Genomic DNA, 22378 nt, shown 5'->3' on the forward strand with positions numbered 1-22378 from the left:
CTTCCTCCTTCTTGACTGTGACAGGAGCACTTCCATTTTTTTGCATCACTCTCCTTTATTACCATTGGAACCGGAAATAAGCCAAACACAGGAGCCATGAACCTGCACGCCATAACTCAGATTTCTTAGTAAACTTTGAGAATACGCCCAATACATGTACCATGATGACATTCTTGGGGAAGGAACACAGTAAGCCTATAACTAAACTTCGACATATCAAACCCATGGTGCCCATGACCATGATCGAAAACCCAAATACTTAGACCTTATGACTTCTGAAGAAAAGAATAAACCATTATCAACTTGAGCTGACAAGAATATTCAGGAACCATGGACGGGAATAATCCTCGCTTCCGTGTCCTTAAAAGAATTGAAACTTTCCTTCATGCTTACAAGGAAATTTTTCATTCTATGTCAGGACTGGAGGCGAGGAATATGCTCGTTCAAAGCTTATCCACCACCAGAGAGGCCATGTCAAGGACCGGTTTAAAAAACATAGAGACCGAAGACCAGATTGCTGCATTAATGATTGCTCCAGGTGAGTCCCTAGGGAAAAAGCTTTAGAGGTCAGTGCACCTTTAACAGAATGTGCGCCAAATTTCGAAACATCATTACCTGCCTCTTCATTGGCACAGCAGATCCATCTAGCAATGGTTGGGGGGAGTGACTACTTTGAAAGGTTTCCTGAGGGAGATCAACAACTGGCGTTCTCCAGGCAGGTGTAGTTCTTCCATCATGTTCTCCTATGCCTTTAGGAAGTGCACGACACACAACTTTGGGGCTTTATCGAAAGCTGGATAGGACACCACCTTCAAATTCGATTTAGGGCATCTCGAAAATATGAAGGGTGACACTTTGGAGAGTAAAAATCCAACCTGTGATGTCTAGGGCTCGGACATCCGACACCCGTCGACAGGACACCAGGCACAACAACATGGCGAGCTTTGTCGAGAGCTCCTTCCGTGACAAGTATTCATTTTCTACCATGACCGAAAGAGAAAGAAAACTTTGTTGACATCCCAGAGAAATGAACATCTTGGTTCGGGGGGCAGCGCCAAGCGTATCCCTCGCATCAGTTTGCACACCAACGAATGTTCCTCAATGGGAGACCCCTGCAAAGGGACGCGACCTGCGGAAATAGGCGATCTATAGGAGTTTATTGTCCGATAAACTAATCCCTGGGATGCTAGAGATGCCAAGAAATTCATGATAGGGACCACGTTGCACCACCCTTATCATTTTGAACAGACCAACACACCCATCTGGACCATGCAGATCTGTAGCGTTTATTGGTGCCCTCTGTCCAGGCTGCAGCCAGCATTCTTTCAGCTTCCTGTGAAAGTCCTGGGACTTGCCAGCATTGCCGGGAATCCGCCAAGCCATGAGGGGCTTGCGTCTCAGGATCACTAATGGGTAATGATTGCCCAGGGGATTACGAAGGAGATCAAGAGCATGGCTAGAAGGATTGGAGAATCCCAGGAAAGTTCCAGAAGATTTGGAAACCATACTTGAGACCTCCAGCACGTAGTGACTAGGACTACTTTTGCCTTCTGTCTTCTCACTTGGTCGAATAACTTCATGGTCACTGCGAACAGAGGAAATGCATATCCCATCTCTATCGACCAATCCTGTAGGAAGGCATCCATCGCTGTAGCCAGAGGATCTGGCTTCTAGCTGAAATAGCTGGGAACTTGGTCATCAAGCCTGGAGGCAAATAGGTCCACTGTGAAAGGACCCCACAGGGCTTCCAACCTTCTGAAAACACTGGGGTAAGTTGTCACAGACTCGTGTCGGACCACTGTCTGGTGCACCAGTCCACCACTGCATTGGAAGCTCTGGGAAGATACTCCTCCATAACTGATACACTGTTGGACACACAAAACCTAGAAATCTTTGACCAGATCTGCCAGAACATTTTGACTTGGTGCATCCCAGATGATTGATATATCGGATGGCTGAGATGTTGTCCATCTTCAAGAGCACAGTGCAGTGCACCATGTCCTTTGTCCAGCATTTTGATTGCAAAGGACCCTGCCATAAGCTCTAAACAATTGATGTGGAGTTGCTACTCCTATGTGGACCATTTTCCTCCTGTAAAGGAGCCCCCGCAGCAGGAACCCCAACCCGACCTGCTGGTGTCGGACTCGATCCCTATATCTTGATCGGAGCCGGAGATGGCCCTCCGATTCTAAGCCTCCATGTGTGCCAGCCACAATTTCATTTCGCCCTTGACCTTTTCTGTGACGGGAATCTGTTCAAAATACTGTAAACCATTGAGTAAATGAGAAGCTTTGAGTCGTTTGAGTGCTCTGCAGTGTAGAGAGCCCAGAAAGATCGCTTCTATGGAAGAGGAGAACAGGCCCACCACACGAGCAACCTGCTGGAGAGGTTATCGGTCTGGACAAGGTTCTCCTCAATTCTCTGCTAATTGTGGCTATTTTCTGGGAGGGAAAGCTTAAGGTCCTTTCTACTGAGTCGATGACGAAGCCCAGAAATGTTGCCTGCTTGGATGGAAAAGAAGTGATTTCTGCTCATTGAGGATGAAGCCCAGACTCTCCAGTTAGTGGATCGTCATCTGCAATTGCTCCGCCAAGCGATTTGGACTTTGGTCCACAAGGAGTAGATTGTTTAAATATATTATAAGGCAGAATCCTTGGGACCTCAGGTTTTCCATCACCGGTTTGAGCACCTTGGTGAAGCACCAGGGGCGGAGGAAAGACCAAACTGTAGTGTCGTGAATTTGTAAACCTGTTCTCGCCATCGGAACTGGAGGAACCTGCGGTGAGGAGGAAATATGGGAACTGTCAGGTACGCCGCGTCCTTTAAATCCAAGCATACCATCCAATCTTCGGGCGGAGCAGATAGCGCAAGAGATGGATTCCCTCCATCTTGAAAGGGCGATAAACCAGCCATCCATTGAACTCCCTGAGTTGATCACTGGCCGTTGCCCCCCCATATCTCTTCTCCACTAAAAAGATGCTGGTGAGAAAATCCCGGGGGTGGAGTTGGATTCAGGTAATTGCCTTTTTCTGCAGAGTTTTATAGGACCCCAATCACATCTTCTTGGCCACGTGCGCAGATTTTTGCAGATGATCAGGCATCACCTACTTCTGTAAATTCTTATGAGTTCATAAAAGCCATAAAATCTGCACTAATGCAAGGACATATGCCATGAGTGAACTTTTGTGCCTTTCTTTAATAATTTGGCCCCTATTTAGGTCTGGAGTTAACCAAGACCTTTTGTTTTTATTACAATTCTATCTCTCTCCATCTACCAGCTGGCTTCACGGTGAGTGACAGCATTCCGCTCTTTCACAAGGAGCATTTCGGCACGCAAAGTAGTTTTGCTCAGTGCCAGGAACTACTGTGACAAAGTGTGTTTTTTGGATCCAAAAATATTTTTACTTTTCTCAATGTTTGCTAGAATGATGAAGGCCCGGCAGCGACCACAACAATAAAGTTGTACAAAAACCATGTCAAAACAAGACACGCATTGACAAAACCAAAAGGCTGTCCACCAATGGTATACCTATTGGCTTTGCCAATGCTTGTTTATTTTCACGTTTCCTATAATTTTGTTGAAACTGGTTACACTGATTTTCCGATTATGAGTATTTTTTGGAAATACTAGCATGCATTCACACATTTTACTAAATGATGCTTCAAAGAAATGGTACCTAAAACTTCACAGTAGTTTAGTAAAACTTTTCTTTCCTAGTAGCATTTTTTTAAATTAATATTTTATTTTGAAAGCAAAGAATCCTCAATCTTGCTTTCAAACTTTTGCATATATTTGCATCTAATCAGAGAGCATCCTGTAAGCACTATTTTCGTAGCTTCATACTGTTCAACTTTGCAAACGTGTGTACACATTTTTATACTGAAACCACTGTCAGTATAGTGCAGTAATTTCCTTTTACCATTCACCCTAATAATAAAGGCTTAGTATTAATGAACCATAAATACAAGTTCAAACAGCGTTAACATTTGGTCACAAATATTACTTTAACTACAGACAATGTAATTTTCTGATCCATAATGTGGTACTGTAATTCGGCAGCCAAAGGGTTTGGTCTACTTGTCTCAAGGACAAAATAAACATGAAAACGGTTTGTGCTTGACCCCAAACAATATGTCCTGGGCATCAGGCTATAGGAAATCCACAGCCCTGGTTTTACTACATGTGTGTCAGTTAGCCTGAAAGCAAACTCAAGGAGGTCTGGTATTTCTTCAAATGTAAGTAAAATGGGTTACAGTTGGGAATATTTGAGGATAAGACAGAAGTTGGATGTTTCATTCAAAGTTACTTTGTAGCATACTGAGTGAGAGCTCAAAATTCGATGAGGAAAGGCAGAGTTGACATGTTTCTGCACATGAAAGAAAGACTTAAGAGGTAGCCTAAACTTTCCACCCAATAGAACTCAGGGTTCTTTTGCCTTCAATGTCGGCACCAAGGTGTCACACATCACCACGTACTGATGGAAATCCATTGGTTCCCCCCTTGCCGGCTCACATCATCTTTAAAACCGCTAAATCATTTCTAAAACCATCACAAACAGCACCCCGCTTATGTTGCAGACAAGCTTGCAATCTCTGGTGGTTCTCAGCACATAAACAGCCATGACACCATCACACTGCAGTCTATGAAGTGTAAAATGGAAAAAACAAGGCAACAGGCCTTTTCCATCTTTGTATCCAGGATCTGAAACAGCACCCCTTTATCGATCCGGACTGCTCCAAAGCTGCTCCGATTTAGAAAACAGTTGAAGACTCATCTTTGTAAAGAACACTACATCTCAATGCATTAATAGTCCCCATACCAGGTACATCTAACATTTGTTGAGATTATGCTGGCCTTTGATCCTGTACAGCATGCTGTGCTGCTTTTTGCGTAGGTTCACACTATAAAAAAATACCATACACATACATACATGCATCATGGTTTTGCTTTCTGGCGCCACTTTTGGCGGTGGAGGGGCTGTTTCTGTCTCGCTCTCTAGCTGTGAAGGGGTTCTACCTGGATTTCCATTCTGCCATGGGTTTGGTCTCACAGTCTGAGTTCGATCTACATTGCTTTTCGAAACTCATTGGAAGGATGTTCTTTCCTTTCATTCTATTTTGTGTAGGGTGACAGTTTGAGAAGATGGCCAGAGCTGTCTCGGTTTTGGGACAGTTCTCGTGCAGTGACCAGTGGTGGTCAGCCTGGTGGGCCCTGTCCGTACCCCAGGCAGAACATTCTTTATGACATTTATTTGCCGAATGCTGCGATTGTGGCCTGGGCTGGGTTAGAGCTTGTGAGTTACTACAGTCAGTGTTCTGCTGTATTGGTATCCAGCGGACTCTGAGCAGTGTGATTCCCCTCCTTGTTTCCCATATTCTCTGAGGTGTCTTTCACCATGGACCATGCTGATGGTTGTCTCTAGCCTGCAAAACCAAAGGGGATGATGGACGGAGTGTTGAACATTGCAAGCACTCACCCCCAGTCAACTGATCTGGGTTTGATCCATCATCATTCTCTAGCCTGCCCACCCACCCACTGCTCTTGCACTGGTGTTTGGAGGGGCAGCCCGTCTAGTTCTTAATTGGTGGCCAGTAGACTGCTGTCCATACAAATGTTTTGCCATGCATATGGTGTGTGGGCCTTCGGTTCTTGCTGCTTTTTTATGCTTGCTTCCCATGGATGCTTTTGCAAACTTGCTTGTATTGCTGGATGCCTGGATGCAGAGAGATCGCCATGGCTACAGTGTAGGGGTTCCGGCATTGCCTTGGTAACTGGGTGGTATCTTTTCTCAAGCTGGCTTGAGTGACAATCTGTTTTGCCTTTGACACATGTGCTTACTATTGCAATGTAACCTGTTTTCGAGAGGTCGGCCCCAGTTTTTACTTTTTTGGGGACTCACCTGCTGGTAGCCTTGATCTCTATCACTGGAACACTGCTATCTAGAGCCCTTTCTATGTGCTTTGGCCTCTGAAATATATTGACATTGTCTTAAAACAGGAATGGTACATTTAACTTTCCAATAAATCCTTGGTATATGGTGCATAAATTCACCATGACATGGAAAGTTAAATGCCACTTGTGGTATGCAGCAGCTATTATGCCATCCACTACAGTGACAATGAAAACAGGGCTCCAGGCCTACCAGATATAGCCTGAGTGTTTCAGTGATAACTGTCAAAATAACACTTTTTGACAGGTAAAGATCTCCCCTTTAAATATTAGTAAGTCAACCCTAAGAAGCCCTTGTAGCCCACAAGATTTTTGTAGGTATTAAAAATCTAATTCAATGACAAAGTCAGATTTTTTATAAACCCTAAAGGAAAGTAACTTTTAGAAAATTACCTTTTCACTGTCAGAGCCTTCAGGAGGTTAATTGTCATTAACCTCTGAGAACTGGCCAGACTGTACTCTGACTGGATGAGGTATGAGAAGGTGTGAAATTCCTCCCAGGGGGTACACAATATGTCAATTTGATTGACAGGTTAATCTGAAGGGGCAGGGAGGACTCGTCTGAGTTCAGCAGAATATTTACGGTGGGGTTTGTGGGCATGCTGTAGGCACAACACTGACATATCCTGCCTGACAGGTCTCTCTGAGGCACAAGTAAAATGTTTGTGTCTTTCGAGAGGATCAAAATGAAACAGAACGCTATGTGCTTCCCCTGTATGGTTTCAAGAGGACTCTGCTTTTGTCCTTCCAGGCATTTGACTCCTGTTTTGTTGTGGGTCCAAGTCCTGCTTCAAACTGGTTTTAGTGTTACATGTGGGAGTATGAAGGCGATTTCCATTGTCCCCTCCCAGATCTCAGAGCCCAAGTTTAGTCATTTTAGCATTTCCCTGGCACATGGAATTTATGGCCTGTTTGCAGTAAGGAACTAAAGAACAAGCATTTGCAATGCAATAGGTCTCACATTTATGAGAGTTTGAGCTTTTGTCAATGCAAATGACAATGCCTTTTATTTATGTGTTGTTTGTAAATGACAATGCCTTTTATTTATCTGTTTTTAAAATGCCACTAGCTCAAACTATTGCAAATGCAATACCTATTGCATTGCAAATGCGTGCTATAAAGATTTATCCTCCCTTTCCTCTTCTAAAAATGTTGGGATGTATGTAATTCATGCAAGCGAAGGCAAGGCGTTCGGTAGGGGATATTTTCTCTAGATGCCAGGGTGCATGAAGTGCTGCAAACGGAAACATTCATTCAGTAACTCAGACTCTTCAACAGGACTGAAACCTCTCACAATATAGCAGATGGACTGTCCTCTAGGAATTGCAATATCTCATCTCATTCATTTACCTATATGTTATCAGTGAATAGCAAGCAAGTATTGGGTGCGGGGGCATATGATATACTGAACTCAAGTGGTTAACTAACTCATTTGGGTAGCTCAGGCAAATAGCAGAATATTGTGGCTGGCTGTGGGAGTTCCAAATTACAAGCCGGCTCATAGTACAGACGTAATGCATGCCTACACCATAAGCAAGTATTGGGTGGGGGAGGGTGGGTATATGATATACTGAACTCAAGTGGTTAACTAACTCATTTGGGTAGCTCATGCAAATAGCAGAATATTGTGGGCTGGCTGTGGGTGTTCAAAATTACAAGCCGGCTCATAGTACAGATGAAATGCATGCCTATACCATAAGCAAGTATTGGGTGGGGGAGGGTGGGTATATGATATACTGAACTCAAGTGGTTAACTAACTCATTTGGGTAGCTCATTCAAATAGCAGAATATTGTGGCTGGCTGTGGGAGTTCAAAATTACAAGCCGGCTCATAGTTCAGCCGAAATGCATGCCTACACCATGTAAACAAATACACGGAGTGCTAGGCAAATACAGCCGTGCCACAAAGGTGAAGGGCACAGCATCTCTGTCTGTGTACACATTGTGGCCTCGGCCGTCCCCACATCCATTATGGTGTCTCTTTGAATAAACATTGGAATACCTCGTGCCGGTGTGTTTGGCAGCGTTCACGCGCAGCCCATGCGGTCACAAGTAAATAAAGGCTCACGAGAGCGAGGCCACCAAGTTCCACGTTGACTGGGAGATATAAAATAATGCTAGGCGTGAGAGTGTGCGCGCGCCACAGCAAGCCATGTGGTTTCAATTATCGCGCCCGTGTCTGGGCACGATAATTGAAACCACATGGCGGGCGTGCAGGTAACCACCACCAATAGGCCATGGGCAGAGCAATGTGCCCGCCTTTGGCCAATTGCGTGCTGTCTTTGTTCAAAAGATGCACGCAAAGGCCAATAGCGTAGGGCAAAAGAAAAAGCACACCCACAAGCGAGTTTGAGGGCAGATTTCAAAATCCCCTACATAAAGTCTTCGCCAGAACAGCGCATGCGCGCTGTTACAGGCTCGACCTAAAAAGTAGGTAGGCAGGGAACTTTTACTCCATTGGTCATAGAGGGACTAGGAGTGTATTTGTAGGTTGGTGAAACCTACAAAGCTTGACCGCCACCTGGCTTTCCTCGAAAAACACTTTAAGGATCTGGGGAGGATCAACAGAGGACTGGACCTGCGGCCTGCAACCTCAGGAGTCCTGAATATCTGGACATACTCACTCTTGTATCCAGGATAAAGAAATGGACTCCAAGGGTCAGATGGCTGAGCTCCTATGTGGCTACAGGTACACAACTAGCTGCAAGAGGCCTTTTCCTGGAAATATTCACATGACCTGTACCAAATAGATCTGGACTGGATCTCTGCTTTTGGCCTCTGCCTAACACCTTGAGGGTCTCTAAGTTCCCTCCCCTGAGGACTTTAGAAATGGACTCCTGTGGTTGTTTGGGTACCGGATGAAAGTTTGGAAACTTTTCAAAACTTTTCCTTTAGACTCTTTCCAGGATCCTATGACAAAGTATCTGAACTGCAGCTCCACAGCGTCGGACTGAATTTCAGCTTCATCTGGCATAAGGCCCCCAGCTCATACACAAAGCCCCATTCTGTGTTGAGATTTAGAACATTATCAGCTATAAATTGCCAAGTCTCCAGCAGGACCAAACAGTATCAAGTATCCGGCCTTTGGTTCCATGGAGGTGGCTACAATTTCAGTGGTGACTCGCTCAAGTAGGATTTTTCTTCTGGAAAAGTGACAATGTCCCTTTCTGCATGGGGAGTTAGAAACGTTTTCAAACTTTTGGACTTCCAGCCTTTTCAACTGGACCAATCCACTTCTTGCATCTGACCAGGGCTCCATTGCTGTCAGCCTCAATTTGTGCTTAGATTCTGATCTACCGCTCACACAGGCTATCACTGCCTATTTCTACCTAAATCTTTAAAACCTCACATCTCGGCTTCCTGTTACTGGATTTTTGTTGTTTTGGTCTTATTTTACTCAGGTGCATTTTCTCTTTATTTTAAAATTGATTGTGTTTTGTGTGACTTTTTCTGCTGTGTGCACTACTTAAATTTCTTACACATTGCCTTTGATTTAAGCCAGAGTGCAGTGTTTCACGTTACTAGGGTCTAATCATAGGTTTATGTTATTTAATTTGTGTGACATCTAGAATGTAGTGGCCTTCACATTTGAGTTGGACACCTGCCCTCTAAAACAATAATCCACTTTCGTACACTTACCTTTTGTTGTGGTTACAGTTCTGGTGTGGCTGGCATCTGGTTTGAAATGTACACCTTAATAATGCTGTGCCTCCGATTAGGGTTGCAGTGTGTCTCACCTGTTCTGGGATACATTTTATTTTCACTGCATCTAGACCTGTTTCCGTGGAGCACTGCATTGTTCTTAATTTCATGAGGTGATAAATCTGCAGGTAGAAGTATCAATCAGAAAAAAAGTAACTTATCTTCAATCACAGTCTTTCCGGTGGACACTATCTACCTGAAGATTCCCCACTATTCCTGTCTGCCTCCCCGATCTGAGATGTGGTTATGTTATGGTAGCATAGATTCTTATTGATTTTCTGCACAGCCCTGCTGATTCTTTCGTCGATCCTGTGTTCGTCACTATGAGTGTTTAAAAAAGGATGGAAAATGACGTTAGTTCACTGATTGGCACCTTATATGGTCTATTATGTTGTGACCTGGGAGGAGCCAGGATGGAGACAGAGCCAAGGTGCCACCTGCTGGTGCAGGAGAGCTATTTCAAGTTTCCAAATCCAGTCTATCGTCTGGAAAGATTCATGAGGTGATTATTTGCATGAAAATATTATTAAGGAAGGTACGTAACTTTTTCTTCTCTGCTCATAAGACTTATACAAGCTACCTGCCTCATGCCACAAATCAGATTCTGCACCGGACTTTTGCTTGCTGGCAGACTTTAAGGTCCCCCCCTACCTCCCAGTTATCCTCTGGCTTCTCTGGTGCTCAAAGCATCCTCAAATTCTCCTTCAAAGAAGGAAACTATCCGGATACGCGCAGCTCCAGTTTCATCTGAGTAACCCAGACAACTGCAGTTCAATTACCAATGGACCCTTTCAGAATAAACTGAAAGATAGAGCAGTGTGAATACAACAGCCACATTGCAGCTCAAGAATAGCCTCCACATGCAAGATCACTGAAATGGGGATGTCACTCTTATACTTCACTTTTCAGCTGCTTTTCATACATTAATCATCCCACCCACCTCCTTCACCTGTGTGATGATTCGGACACTCAACGTAAGGCCTTAAGCTACATTTCATCCTTCCACTCAATCCACCTCCAGTCTCCTCAGTCAGTCGACTCTAGAATACTATAGACATTGTCATTGCTTCAGTCCTTTACAACATGAACCTGAGGGCAATGCCCTACCTCATCAAACCCTCTGGAATTATCTCATGCAAATATCTGGACAGCACACACATTTTGCTGAAACTGGATCCACAATCAAATGCTGGCTGCACCTTACTCAGTTCTCCCCTTCCCACCATCCTTCACCAGTTGACCAGCTTCCCTATGAAACTGAACACTAACAGAACAGAAAGTATGACTTGTGGATCCCTGGCACATATGATGACATCTGCTTGGACGCCTGCTAATCTAAGCAGCCCACTCACACCAGTCAGTGAAAATCCTTTGGTTCTCATTCCAGTTGGGAGTAGTGTAACTAATTCTGGGACAAACTACTCAGCAGAAAAAGAGGACATCTCTACTAATATTGACATGTACTATTTTATTTCTTATAAATGGTGCTCTCCTCACCCAGGGAGATATGCTAGTAGCTGAGCCATTTCAGATTTTGTCTTTTGTGTTATGGAACCTGAGAAACTTGGGAGCTCTGTGTCAGAGGTGGATATTATTCAAAGTTAAACCACTTTTTACTAAATTGCCAAATGTATTTCATTTACCTTGAAGTAGTCATCCTGCGAAATCATGCTGCAGTTTGGAAGCTCCGTATGAAGTCTTTTTGTCAAAGTTGTTTTCCCACCATTTGTCACGCTTGACAAAAATTACAATGTGAAAAACATTATTTGAGAATGATGGCAAAGTTATGAAAAACGTCATAGGTACACATGCAAATGTAATCAGCAAGAACCAGATGTATTTAACCTGGCTAAATCTAAAACAGATTCCAGTATTGAAAGTTAAGGTAGTAAAAAAGAAACGTTCATTGTAAAATGGAGCACGCATGAAAAGATTTTTCATGATCATTTATAATCAATTCCACTCTCTTACATACTTTTATCAAACGTTATTTACCTAAATTCAAGGTAACAGCGAATGTTGAGAAGGGGGCACTTTAATGTGAATTGATTGAGTGAGCACCACGGCTGTGGTACTCCACAAGGCTCGGCGTGCCAGGCTGTGCGACTCTCAGTGGTAGTCAGGACTGGATACAAGCTTCCATATTGTTCAGTCTTGCAGAACATATCATAAATAGGAGTTCAGGGGGCAGGGCCAGTAAGACATATAGGTAAACATTTCATGAGCACCTGGCTGGCTGCTGCAAGAGAAGCGCAGGTTTAGAGGCCTACTGTGAATGAAAGGCTAATGAGAGATGAGAACGAGGCTACAGGACTCAAGTTGCTGGGTGAAGTACACCTACCTACCTTTATTCCATTTTTCAATTTCAAGTGAAAGGACATGCAAAACACACCCTGGTGCGCGGTTTATTCTCCCCTAACTGTAAATAACTATAGTTACCTATTCCCATAAGCATTCTGCTCACAGAGGCAGTAGAGGTTCTTGTGCGGGCACCATATATTTAATTTAACCAAGATAGTATAACAACCAGAGGAGTTTCAATGCTGCTCACCAGGGCTGCAAGCACCAACATCTGGGCATCAAACACCACCCATATTTTGCGTCCTTTGTTTACCAGTGGGTGAGTTTAGTCACATAATGGATGACAGACGTTTCCCCTTATTTTGAGGGCCATGGACGCTGCGAGTTATATTGATTGAACAATAGTAACAGTAAATTATATTTTGAAATAAATAAAATAAGTTGCACCTCAGAATTGGGGCAAAGTCAGAAGGTGTGGCCATGCAAATATTCTGAGTTTGACTGGTCAGCTCTTAAGCTTTGTAATTTTCAAATGCATCATATTCATGGCTCTGAAAGCAAGGCGTGTAGTTCTCTGTTTTTGAGAGATGTTTTGTTGTGGCTATAAAAGACTCTAGATAATGACTTTATTACGACTTGCGTATTAATTGTAAGATAAAAACGTCTAATATGATCAAGTAAGATGGTAGCAGGTTCAATAAATGGAATCTAAAATCCTGACTGGTGGTTCTGCAGTAAATAAGGGTAGTCCTAAATCTCTGCATCCTTTGACCATGACCTGGCCCACCTCTGCTATTAAGAAAAAAAATAGCATCCTTCAAAGCTATGAATACTTTTACTCATGGAAGCGTGAATGCAAAGAAAGAAAATTAGAGATACTCTGATAGGACAGCTCCAGGATGTGAAGTGTGAGGGCAAAGGTTTGAGAAAGCATGTAAGCAAAAGAGTGCTCACAGTCCTGACAACTAAGGTCCCATCATCACTTCAGGCAGTTGAGGAACAATCTTTCTACTATACAGGCAAGTTTGAGAACTTGGAGAATCCCTGTCATAAGGAAAATATCTAAATCTGCAACTTGAAGGGAGGCATCAAGGGCTCAGATAGCAAGATATGCCTCAATGAACTCTTCCTGCAACTTGGTGTTTAGGTCTTGTTGGAATAAGTACACATAGTTAGGAAGAATACATTAACTAATGGAAACATTCTGAAAGACATTTAGGACAAACTACAATACCTACAAATTAAAGAAAGTATTTTCAGAGTGGCTGGAACAAGAGACAAAGCCATTTTCTGAGATAAAGTGACAGAGTTGTACCACAACTAAATACAGGACACCCTATTGAGATGGCACTAGATCAAGCATGAGACAGCTACAAGAGTAAGTCAAATATAAAAGTACTTCGAACTCTGGGATCTTGTTTCAGTACATTGAAGTGCCTCAGAACATCATACCTCTGCAGGAAGGCCTTTGATTCATGCACGTTCCAGATGACCCAAGTGAAAAAATCTCTGACCCTCCTGACTCTTTTTTGTTTACATCTTTTTATGAACTTTTTTGTAATGCAAAATTACATAGAACGTAAGATTCAACATAGGCTAGGAACCACAATATAACATACAAATATAGAATCAAATAGTATGAGTGGGATGGTAACAGTATTGGGCCACTGAGCCTCATTATTCTGACCCCTAAAGACACCTCCCCCCAAGCATCATTCCCCCCCCCTCCCATGTCCCTTTAAGGCCAGAAACACACAGGACCACAAAGTGTATTCCAATGTCCTGAAGCATCAACCTATGTCTCTGAAATCTTTTAACGGCCCTCAGACCTTCTCTGCTTTACTGGGGCACCTATGGGCTGTATATACGGTCTCTTTGGTCGGCACACACCAATTCATATTTGCCGCCCAATCCTCCAATAGATTAAGGTGTACATCGATATTGCACTCATTGGTACTGCCAATGCTATATGTGCATATATAAGGGTATACATTGCTATCGTATTTATCGATCTCAACAAAAGCATTGGAAAACGCATATCCTTACCCTGAGATGAGCTGCCATCAAGGACATCAACTTGGTAAAGAGTTGAAGTGTTGATGGTAATTTGAACAGGAGGACTGTGAATTTGGTAGTGGGTGGAGCCTACCACTAGGTACCTCCTGTGTGACTGCAGGATCGGTATGTGAAAATAGACTTCCTGCAAGATGAAGGATCCAATCTCCAGTTTCCTGGAACCTATGTAAAAGTGAACTTCAGGAACTTCTCCTTGCAAAGGAAGATGTACAAGACCTGAAGGCTGAGAATCAGACAAAGCCCACTGTACTTCTTGGAGACAAGAAAGTAATGCAAATAACATCCCTGCCCGGTTGCATCCTTTTGGACCAGTTGCAAGACTTCCTTACTCAATAGATTCGAGACTTATTGTTGCAGAATGTGGACATGATCCACTAAAGTAGCCAAGTGGACAGTAGGAAATGGTGAGAGGCCACAGACCGAACATGCTCTCTTAGAGCAAGCTCAAGTGGCTTTTTTTGGGTAGGGTGGCAGAGGAGGAGAAGGAAGAAGGCTTTTGCTGGCCGAGATGAACCCATAAACTAGCATGTTCTCTGTATTGGAGCAGCAATTGGTTCATCTCCTGAACTAGCGGGATGGCTGGAGCTGACAAAATGGCATCCCTCTCGAGTACCTGGTAAACTAGAGGTATTCCCTGTGTAATCAATGGGAAGGGGAAGGCTGCCCCAGGGAATGAGACATAGCACAACTCTGCTTTAACTTTTTATGGGCCGAGTCAGCATTCTTGCTGAACAGAAGAGAGCCATCAAATGGTACTCCCAAACGGTATGGACACATTTTTTAATGGTTAGATGTCAACCATATATGCTGCTCTCGAGGTAAAACTGAAGCACTGAGAAGGGGTTAAAAATTAGAGATGCTTGCTGGCTACCGACTACCAGACTAAAAGCAAAACAAGTCAAGTCGCATGTACAAAGCATAAAGAAAACCACAAGAATCATGCATCATATAGATCCCATGAAGTTGTTCTTTAGGTTCTAATAACAAATGATTATTAGTAGTCTATGATAGCAGCATAGTAGGATACATATTTAGTGCAGTGTGAATAACAAAACTACTGTATCTTTTGTAATCGTTCAGCAATTTTTCATTCCAATTCATTTACTTCAATGCAGTGAGGGAACAAATTATTGAGTGCTTTTAGACAAAACTTTATTTCTATAAGTGCATAAATCATTTAAAATGTTTAAAAAGCAGTTGAAAGCTAAATGTGAAGGCCGCAGAATTAGTTACCATGCCCCAAACATGGTGCCTGATTTAGAGTTTGTCAGATAGGTACTCCACCACAAAAGTGACAGCTATCCGGTCTGTCTTATTACAGGTGCTCGGTCACCATCACAGAATATTTAAAACCCCTTCCCACAATACTCCTAAACTCCTCCTCCCAGCCCTCCTCCTCAGTACCAGAAGCAGCATTATTGGTTCTCAGTGTGAGAGTTAGCATTGTGCTAACTACAATCCCGATGTTGATGACAAATAAGGTCCCACCCAATCCCCCACCTCCCATGTCTATAATGGAAACAGCGGATTTTCCACAGTACTGATGGGAACAGACTACAAAAAATTAAGTTGTGCTGTTATAATGAATAAAAAATATAACAAAGTATTTCCAATGCAATTTGTCATATGTGCTTATGGTTATCTAGACAATTTGACTATTTTTTATTTTTTGGTAGGTCAGCTAGCCAGCTATATTATTATCTACATTCTCATTATCCCATCCTCCTTTAAGCCTGTGTAGTTCCATTCAAATACATATTCACGGGTCGGAGCTTGCCTAGCTCGAAGACGGCCGCTTCTTAAGCGAGCTCCTTTGGCCGCCACAATTATCCTTCATTACCCTGCGCCATAACTACATCCATAAGCCCCTGGACTGCTGATCCGGTGCCCCTGTAAGATGCTGACAAGATCAGGAGTCCGGAACAAAAATTGAAGCACCACAGGCGGTAACCAACAGCAGCTGCAAGCACGCGGGCTGGAGAGAGACTGGGTCGACTGATGCAGTGGAGGTCGCAGAAACCTGTCTGACTCGAGAGACTGAGACTACAGCAGAGGCCGACAGACACACCCGGACCGCTGCATGAGAGAGATCGGGCAGAATCCTCACGGATCCGGGGAAATACTGCCACGGAGCCAAGTGCACCGCAGTGGAAGCCTGCGAGCCTGCTGCCTGGAGCCAGTGAGTGGGTCACAGACGGCTGTGGAGAACAGCGCGGCTCCCGGTTGCGGGCCTGCTGGAGAGTGACCCTTAGTAAGGAGAGCCGTGCGGGTGGGGTGGTGACGGCCTCCTCCCCGCTGACTTGCTTACCGCCTGGGGCCAGGCCACCAAGGCCGCTGCGACACACACAAAGTGGGTGCTGCCAGCAGAAGCGCTTCGGGAGTACATTAAAACCTGCAGACACTGTAGATCTGCGCTGCATGTGCCCCAGAGGCCTTTCACCGAATTCTTCCGGCAGGACTCCACTCCAACTACTGGAGAGCTTTTTCTGCAATACAGGCCACAATACGTATAGAACATCTCCAAAGTACTGAGACATGCTACATCAGCCGCTCCTGTGAGCAAATAGGAAAAGGGTAGTAGAACACATGGGGACAAGTACTGGAGCTCCATCTGCATGCAAAGAACGCGGAGGAGAGCATAGTGGACGGTAATCAGCTTCACCCCCATGTGGTTGCGCCCCTCAGTATACCTGAAAAACCCGAACTACAGGAAAAGCATCATTGGGCCGCCATACTAATTATAGTGCAGCATTGGAAAGGAAGCATCCAGCTCTAACTCACTCATCCCAGTGCACTAAGACCATGGGGAAGGCAGCTAAGACGCAATCAAAGCTGCAAATCGAACAACGCAAGCCTCTCGGGCTAAGAAGCGAAGATCAGGAGAAGCCGGGTGCAGACGCACCTTCCCAGGAAGCAGAACTTGGAGGAGACTTTCGCCAAATTCTCACCGCAACGAAAGTTACTCTAACTGCTATCAATGGCAAATTGGATGGTCTGACATATTGCGTTGATAGAATGTCGAAGAGAATAGAAAAGCTCGCAGAGCGCCTCGACACGATAGAGCGCTGGGTTTCTGACACAGCAGACCCTCAGAATACAACCGCAGAGAATCCGAAAAAGATGGAGAAAGCACTAGCATCACTCCAGGAAAAAGCAGAGGACTTGGAAGCACGCTCCAGGCGCAATAACGTCAGAATAACTGGAACTGCTGAAACTACAAACATAGGTAATATGGAGCGCTTCATAGAAAAGCTACTTGTTGACTTGTTACAGAGGGAAACCTTTTCCGAAATATTTATGGATTCTCAACTATCGAGACCGGGATGCAGCATTGCGTCGCTTCAGGGAATTGCAGACCATCAGATATATGGGTGCAGAGATCTCCATCTACTGGGACTTCACAGCACAGGTCGAAGAGGCACAAAATAAATTCCTGCCAATGAGAAGTAATCTCCAAGAAATGAACATCTCATACGCTATGATATATCCGGCTCGCCTCAAGATCACAATAGATGGCAGATCAAAGGTCTTTGGAGAGCCCAAAAACCTACAGCAGTTCCTACAGCAGCGGGAGAGAACAAGCACCTGACGGAAATCTCCCAGATGGGAAGCAGACAAACAAGACCATAATTCAGGACTAGATGACCCTGCTTAATAATGTATAGTGAAACCTAGCCCCACATTAAGATGTGACTATAATGTATAACTAGAAAATCACACCCTGGGCGGCTACAGGAAACTGTTCCCTCTGCAAAATGTCCCTCTTATCGTGAAGTCCGGGGGCATCAGAACTGATCCAATTTTGCAAAGTAAAACACGTAAGGTCCTTCTAACAGACATTATGACACTGGCACACTGAAGAAAACAGACAGGCGGTCCTACCGCAAGTGCCACAAAGCGGGGGTCACCAGTGGGCTGCTTCCGCTCCCATGTGTGCACATGCTATGTTTCTAAAGTTGCAGGGGTGGAGGGGGTAGTTGGGGAATTCGGGCTGAGAGAAGGGATTGTCTCCAATACAGTTGGGGTGTTGGAGTGGGAGGAGGTGGGTACAAGTTGGGGTTGAAAACAGTTGCTATTGGCACTAACCAACACAACACGGCTGACTTACTGCTAGAGTCTGAGCAATGCGTTACCCCGCACATTCTGAGACCCAATACTAGACTGCTCTATGGCACAAACTCTAATACCTCTGACCCTACTCATGTGGAATGTCAGGGGCTTAAACAATCCGCGTAAGACTAGACAGGTACTGGCCTATCTCTACCGCCATGGGGTGGAGGTAGCGTGCCTCCAGGAAACACACCTACCAACCACACAGAGCTAAATGTGGGTACCAGATGGGTTTCCATGTGTATAGCATCCTGCTACTCAACATACGCCTGAGGGGTATTAATGATGGTTAAAAAAGGCACCCCATTCACATTATTGTATACAATCACGGACACCCAAGGCCGGTATGTTATAATACTAGGAAACTTTAGTGGCACAATTCTGACATTAGTAAACATTTATGGACCAAACACTGACGATCCGGCATTTTATGCACAGATATGGGTGCGACTACATGACCAGACACCAACTGAAGTAGTGTGGGGTGGCGATTTCAATACTTGCATTGACCCGATAGTAGATAGATCGAGGATCACTGATAGATATGGCAAACAGGCAGCCAAGGTACTTAGAGACGGTATGTAGGAGCGAAACCTAATTGATCTCTGTAGGATGAGAAATCCAGACAGATGGGAGGGCATCTATTCCTCATCCACACATAACTCATGGTTAAGGGTAAACTATTGGTAAACAACCCGAGGGGTCAGCACCTGGGCAGAGACAATAAAACACATGCCAAAGACGTTATTCGACCACGCGCCCATCCGCCTCGTGTTGAGACTGCACATACATACCCCTCGACAACTTACATTGCGCCTCCCGACGACAGCAAGGCTAGACCAGGTTTTTAGGGCTGACATAAGAAAGGCCATTGTAGAGTATTAAGAGCATAATACAGGAACAGTGGTGAGTGCATAGACGTTGTGGGAGGCCTTTAAGGCAACGCTGCGAGGGCTAAGCATCGGTCGTGCAGTACTGGTGTACTGCACGACATCCACCAGCAACTTATTAAGCTGAAAAATTATATTCAGGCATTGGAGAGGGAACACGAACAAACACTAAATACCACACTACTAGCAGCTATTAGAGTAAAGATAACTGCATATCAGGAGTTAGCAGAAAGCGAAGTAAGTTTCCTCTCACGCAGAAAAACCACACAAAGGCATGGTGAGGGTGGCTGACCTAGCTGCTCACTCGTGGCACAGCTACAGACATCTCGAACTCCCACGCAAATAGTGCAGATAACTGATGTACAAGGCAGGACACATTATGACACACCGCCTACAATAGGGGTATTCATAGACCATTATTCACGTCTGTACTCCACACAGCTGACTAGAATTACATTATGGATTACCTGAAGGACGTTGCCCTGGTCTGGCTCTCTGACGGACATAGGGAACAATTCATGCAGCCTATAACAGAAGACAAAGTTAAGGACTTGATAAACGCCCTTCCAAATGGTAAGGCACCTGGACAGATGGCCTACCGGGCGAATTTTACAAGAAGTTTAGTGACTTATTGACCCCTCATCTGCTCATGATGTACACGGAAGCTTACGAAAGAGGAGTGCTCCCCCCAACTCTACGAGAGGCTCTGTTAATAACATTACTTAAGCCAGAGAAGAGTCCAGACCACAGTGATTCTAAAAGACCTCTTTCCCTTGTAAACACTGATGCCAACATTTTTGCCAAAATACTAGCCATTAGATTATAACCTTTAATGCAACACCTAGTACTAAGTGACCAATCAGGATTTATTACAGCTCGCTCGACAACCCACAATTTATGCACAATCTTCACACTATTCCACCAATTGGAACCTGATCTGCCTGCAGCAGCTGCCCTTTTAGATGCTGTCAAAGCATTTGACTCAGTGGAAAGGGAATTTATGTTTATGGTCTTCAACAAAATGGGGTTCCCGCAAACCTTCCTTTGCCGAATCCAGCTGTTGTATACTGAACCGCTTGCGAGAGCTTGTATCAATGGCAACACAGCAGATCCGTTGGTATCTATAGAGGTAGTCGCCAAGGGGAACCCCAGTCTCCACTATTGTGTACATGACACCTGAGCTGCTGGCATGCAAAATACGCCAACCGCATGCGAGTGCGGCATTGCGGTTTCGATTGCGGCCTATAACCATCTCATTATATGCAGATGACATGGCATTATATGTCCGCCACCCGGCAGAAAACCTAAATCCACTAATACGGGAATACACTTGCTTTGAACGGTACTCCGGACTAAGTATGAACTGGTCTAAGTCAGTGGTTATCTGGTTGATGCCCTCCACATAGCAGTTTCCACTAGACTTTACCCTGCTGTGGCAAATAGACCTGGTTAAATACCTAGGGATCTGTGTACACCGAGATCCGGAACAAGTGGTCCGTGAGAATTATGGGAAAACACTTTCCAAACTAGAAAGCCAGGTGACCCGGTTGATCCGAATGCTGTTGTCCTTTGCCGACCGGATAGCGATTCAAAAAATGATTGTGTTACTGCGTTTCTTGTATTTATTCCTCAACGTATCATCACCCTGCCGCAACAGTTCTTTCTGAAATTGTGTTCGCATATGAACAAGCTTACGTGGGCGGGCCGGCAGTCAAGAGTTGGTTGGAAGGAGCTTACACGTCCATACGACCAATGAGGCGTTGGAGCCCCGGATTTACAACTTTATTACCTTTGCGCCCAAGCACAGTACGCACACTACTGGCCACATCCCTACAGTTATCTTTCTGAAGTGACCACAACCACAGACGGTTAGAAGTTGAAGACGTGTTTATTCCTGCTCATCTCAACAACAGCTTCCAGGGAAATGAGTTTATGCTTCAAGCACAAACAATGCATCACCATGGAGTTTATAGAACATTCATAGTGCCATGACAACACCTCTAAAGCTATTACAATATCTCCCTTCTTTGCATAAATGATAACAAGCAAACAATAAAGCAAAATAGTAACACAAAATGAATACATTTAAATAAAAATGAACAAATAAATTCACCCTAGATAAATACATTTCAAATAAAGGAAATATGAAAGACAAATAAATTCACCAAAATTACAGAACAAACTTAAACCATCTACATACTATAACACATTACAAATCCATACGTTTGGGAACAAATCTTTTGCGTGTGCTCCTCCTGATTGAGATAGAGGATCCCTCTGGAGATATACCTTGTGATGAACCATCACAAGACGGACTCTCCCCATTCAGTCCAAGCTTCCCACCCTCTCGGACAGAAATACCAATACCTGGTACAGAATTTAACTTCAAACCCATTCGTACCGCAACCTTATCAGGGATCCTATAAACCCTAGACACATTCCACCAATGTTTCCCTTTGACCCTCACAGCATGCCGCAAGACTAAATCTACACAAACAGGATGACTGAACTTAGAAAAACCTTTAGGTACATTGTGTGGAATCTTTATCTTAATCCAATCCCCTTCTTTTATATTGTGAGACCACCTCTCTTTAGTAGAAGTCTCTTCATATGGACAAGAAGTATCTTTTTCAACACAAGCTTTATGACCCACGTGTGAGGGTAACAAACCTGAACTAGACAACGACCCCCACTGTCTCATCCAGGCTGGACACATGTTAAACGTGGCAATTCTCCCTCTCAATAATTCAAAGGGACTTTTCCCAAACTCCAAACCAGGTGTAGTCCGATGTGCCCACAACATGCTCTGCACAGCTCCCCCGATATCCATATTACCAGAGACAGCCCATTGCACACATTCAACTAACATTCGATTCATGCGCTCAATGAAACCATTACCCTGTGGGTGATAGAGAGCTACACGCTTGTGGAGAATACCAGATTGACTCAAAAAGCAAGACATTTCCTTGGAGACAAATTGCACTCCATTGTCTGACACCAGTTCTTTGGGAAATCCTTCCCTCGCAAACAGACTTTCCAAAAACTTGATAACCCTGGTCGTGTTAGGCTCAGTCATAAAACACACTTCCCACCATTTACTGTAATAATCCGCTACCACTAAAGCGAATCTATAGTTACTGGATAAAGCATTAAATGGACCGATGAAATCTACAGCCAACTTCATCCAAGGCCCAGAAGGTAACTCAACTCTTACTTTGGGAGGAATAACCGTCTTTATAACTTTGTCACTAGAACAACAAGTGTAACAATTTTCCACCATACTCTCTATTTGCCGGTCCATTGAAGGCCACCAATATACAGAACGAACTCTGCGTTTAGTACACGTCTG

At 44.2% G+C, this 22378-nt stretch overlaps 1 protein-coding gene across 3 annotated transcripts in view; it reads right to left on the minus strand.

Annotated features, from left to right (window-relative positions):
• NMRK1 (nicotinamide riboside kinase 1) overlaps positions 1–22378 on the minus strand; it is a 177488-nt gene that overhangs the window by 122724 nt on the left and 32386 nt on the right. For all 3 annotated transcript variants that reach the window (XR_014970371.1, XM_085633071.1, XM_085633072.1), the window contains exon 3: positions 11296–11386. Coding sequence is in view for 2 of the 3 variants with exons in the window: in XM_085633071.1 (XP_085489197.1) it covers positions 11296–11386 (91 nt within the window). In the remaining variant the exon portion in view is untranslated. The remainder of the gene's footprint in view (positions 1–11295; positions 11387–22378) is intronic.

The sequence above is a fragment of the Triturus cristatus genome, chromosome 2_1, assembly GCF_964204655.1.
Source record: "Triturus cristatus chromosome 2_1, aTriCri1.1, whole genome shotgun sequence".
NCBI lineage: Eukaryota > Metazoa > Chordata > Amphibia > Caudata > Salamandridae > Triturus > Triturus cristatus.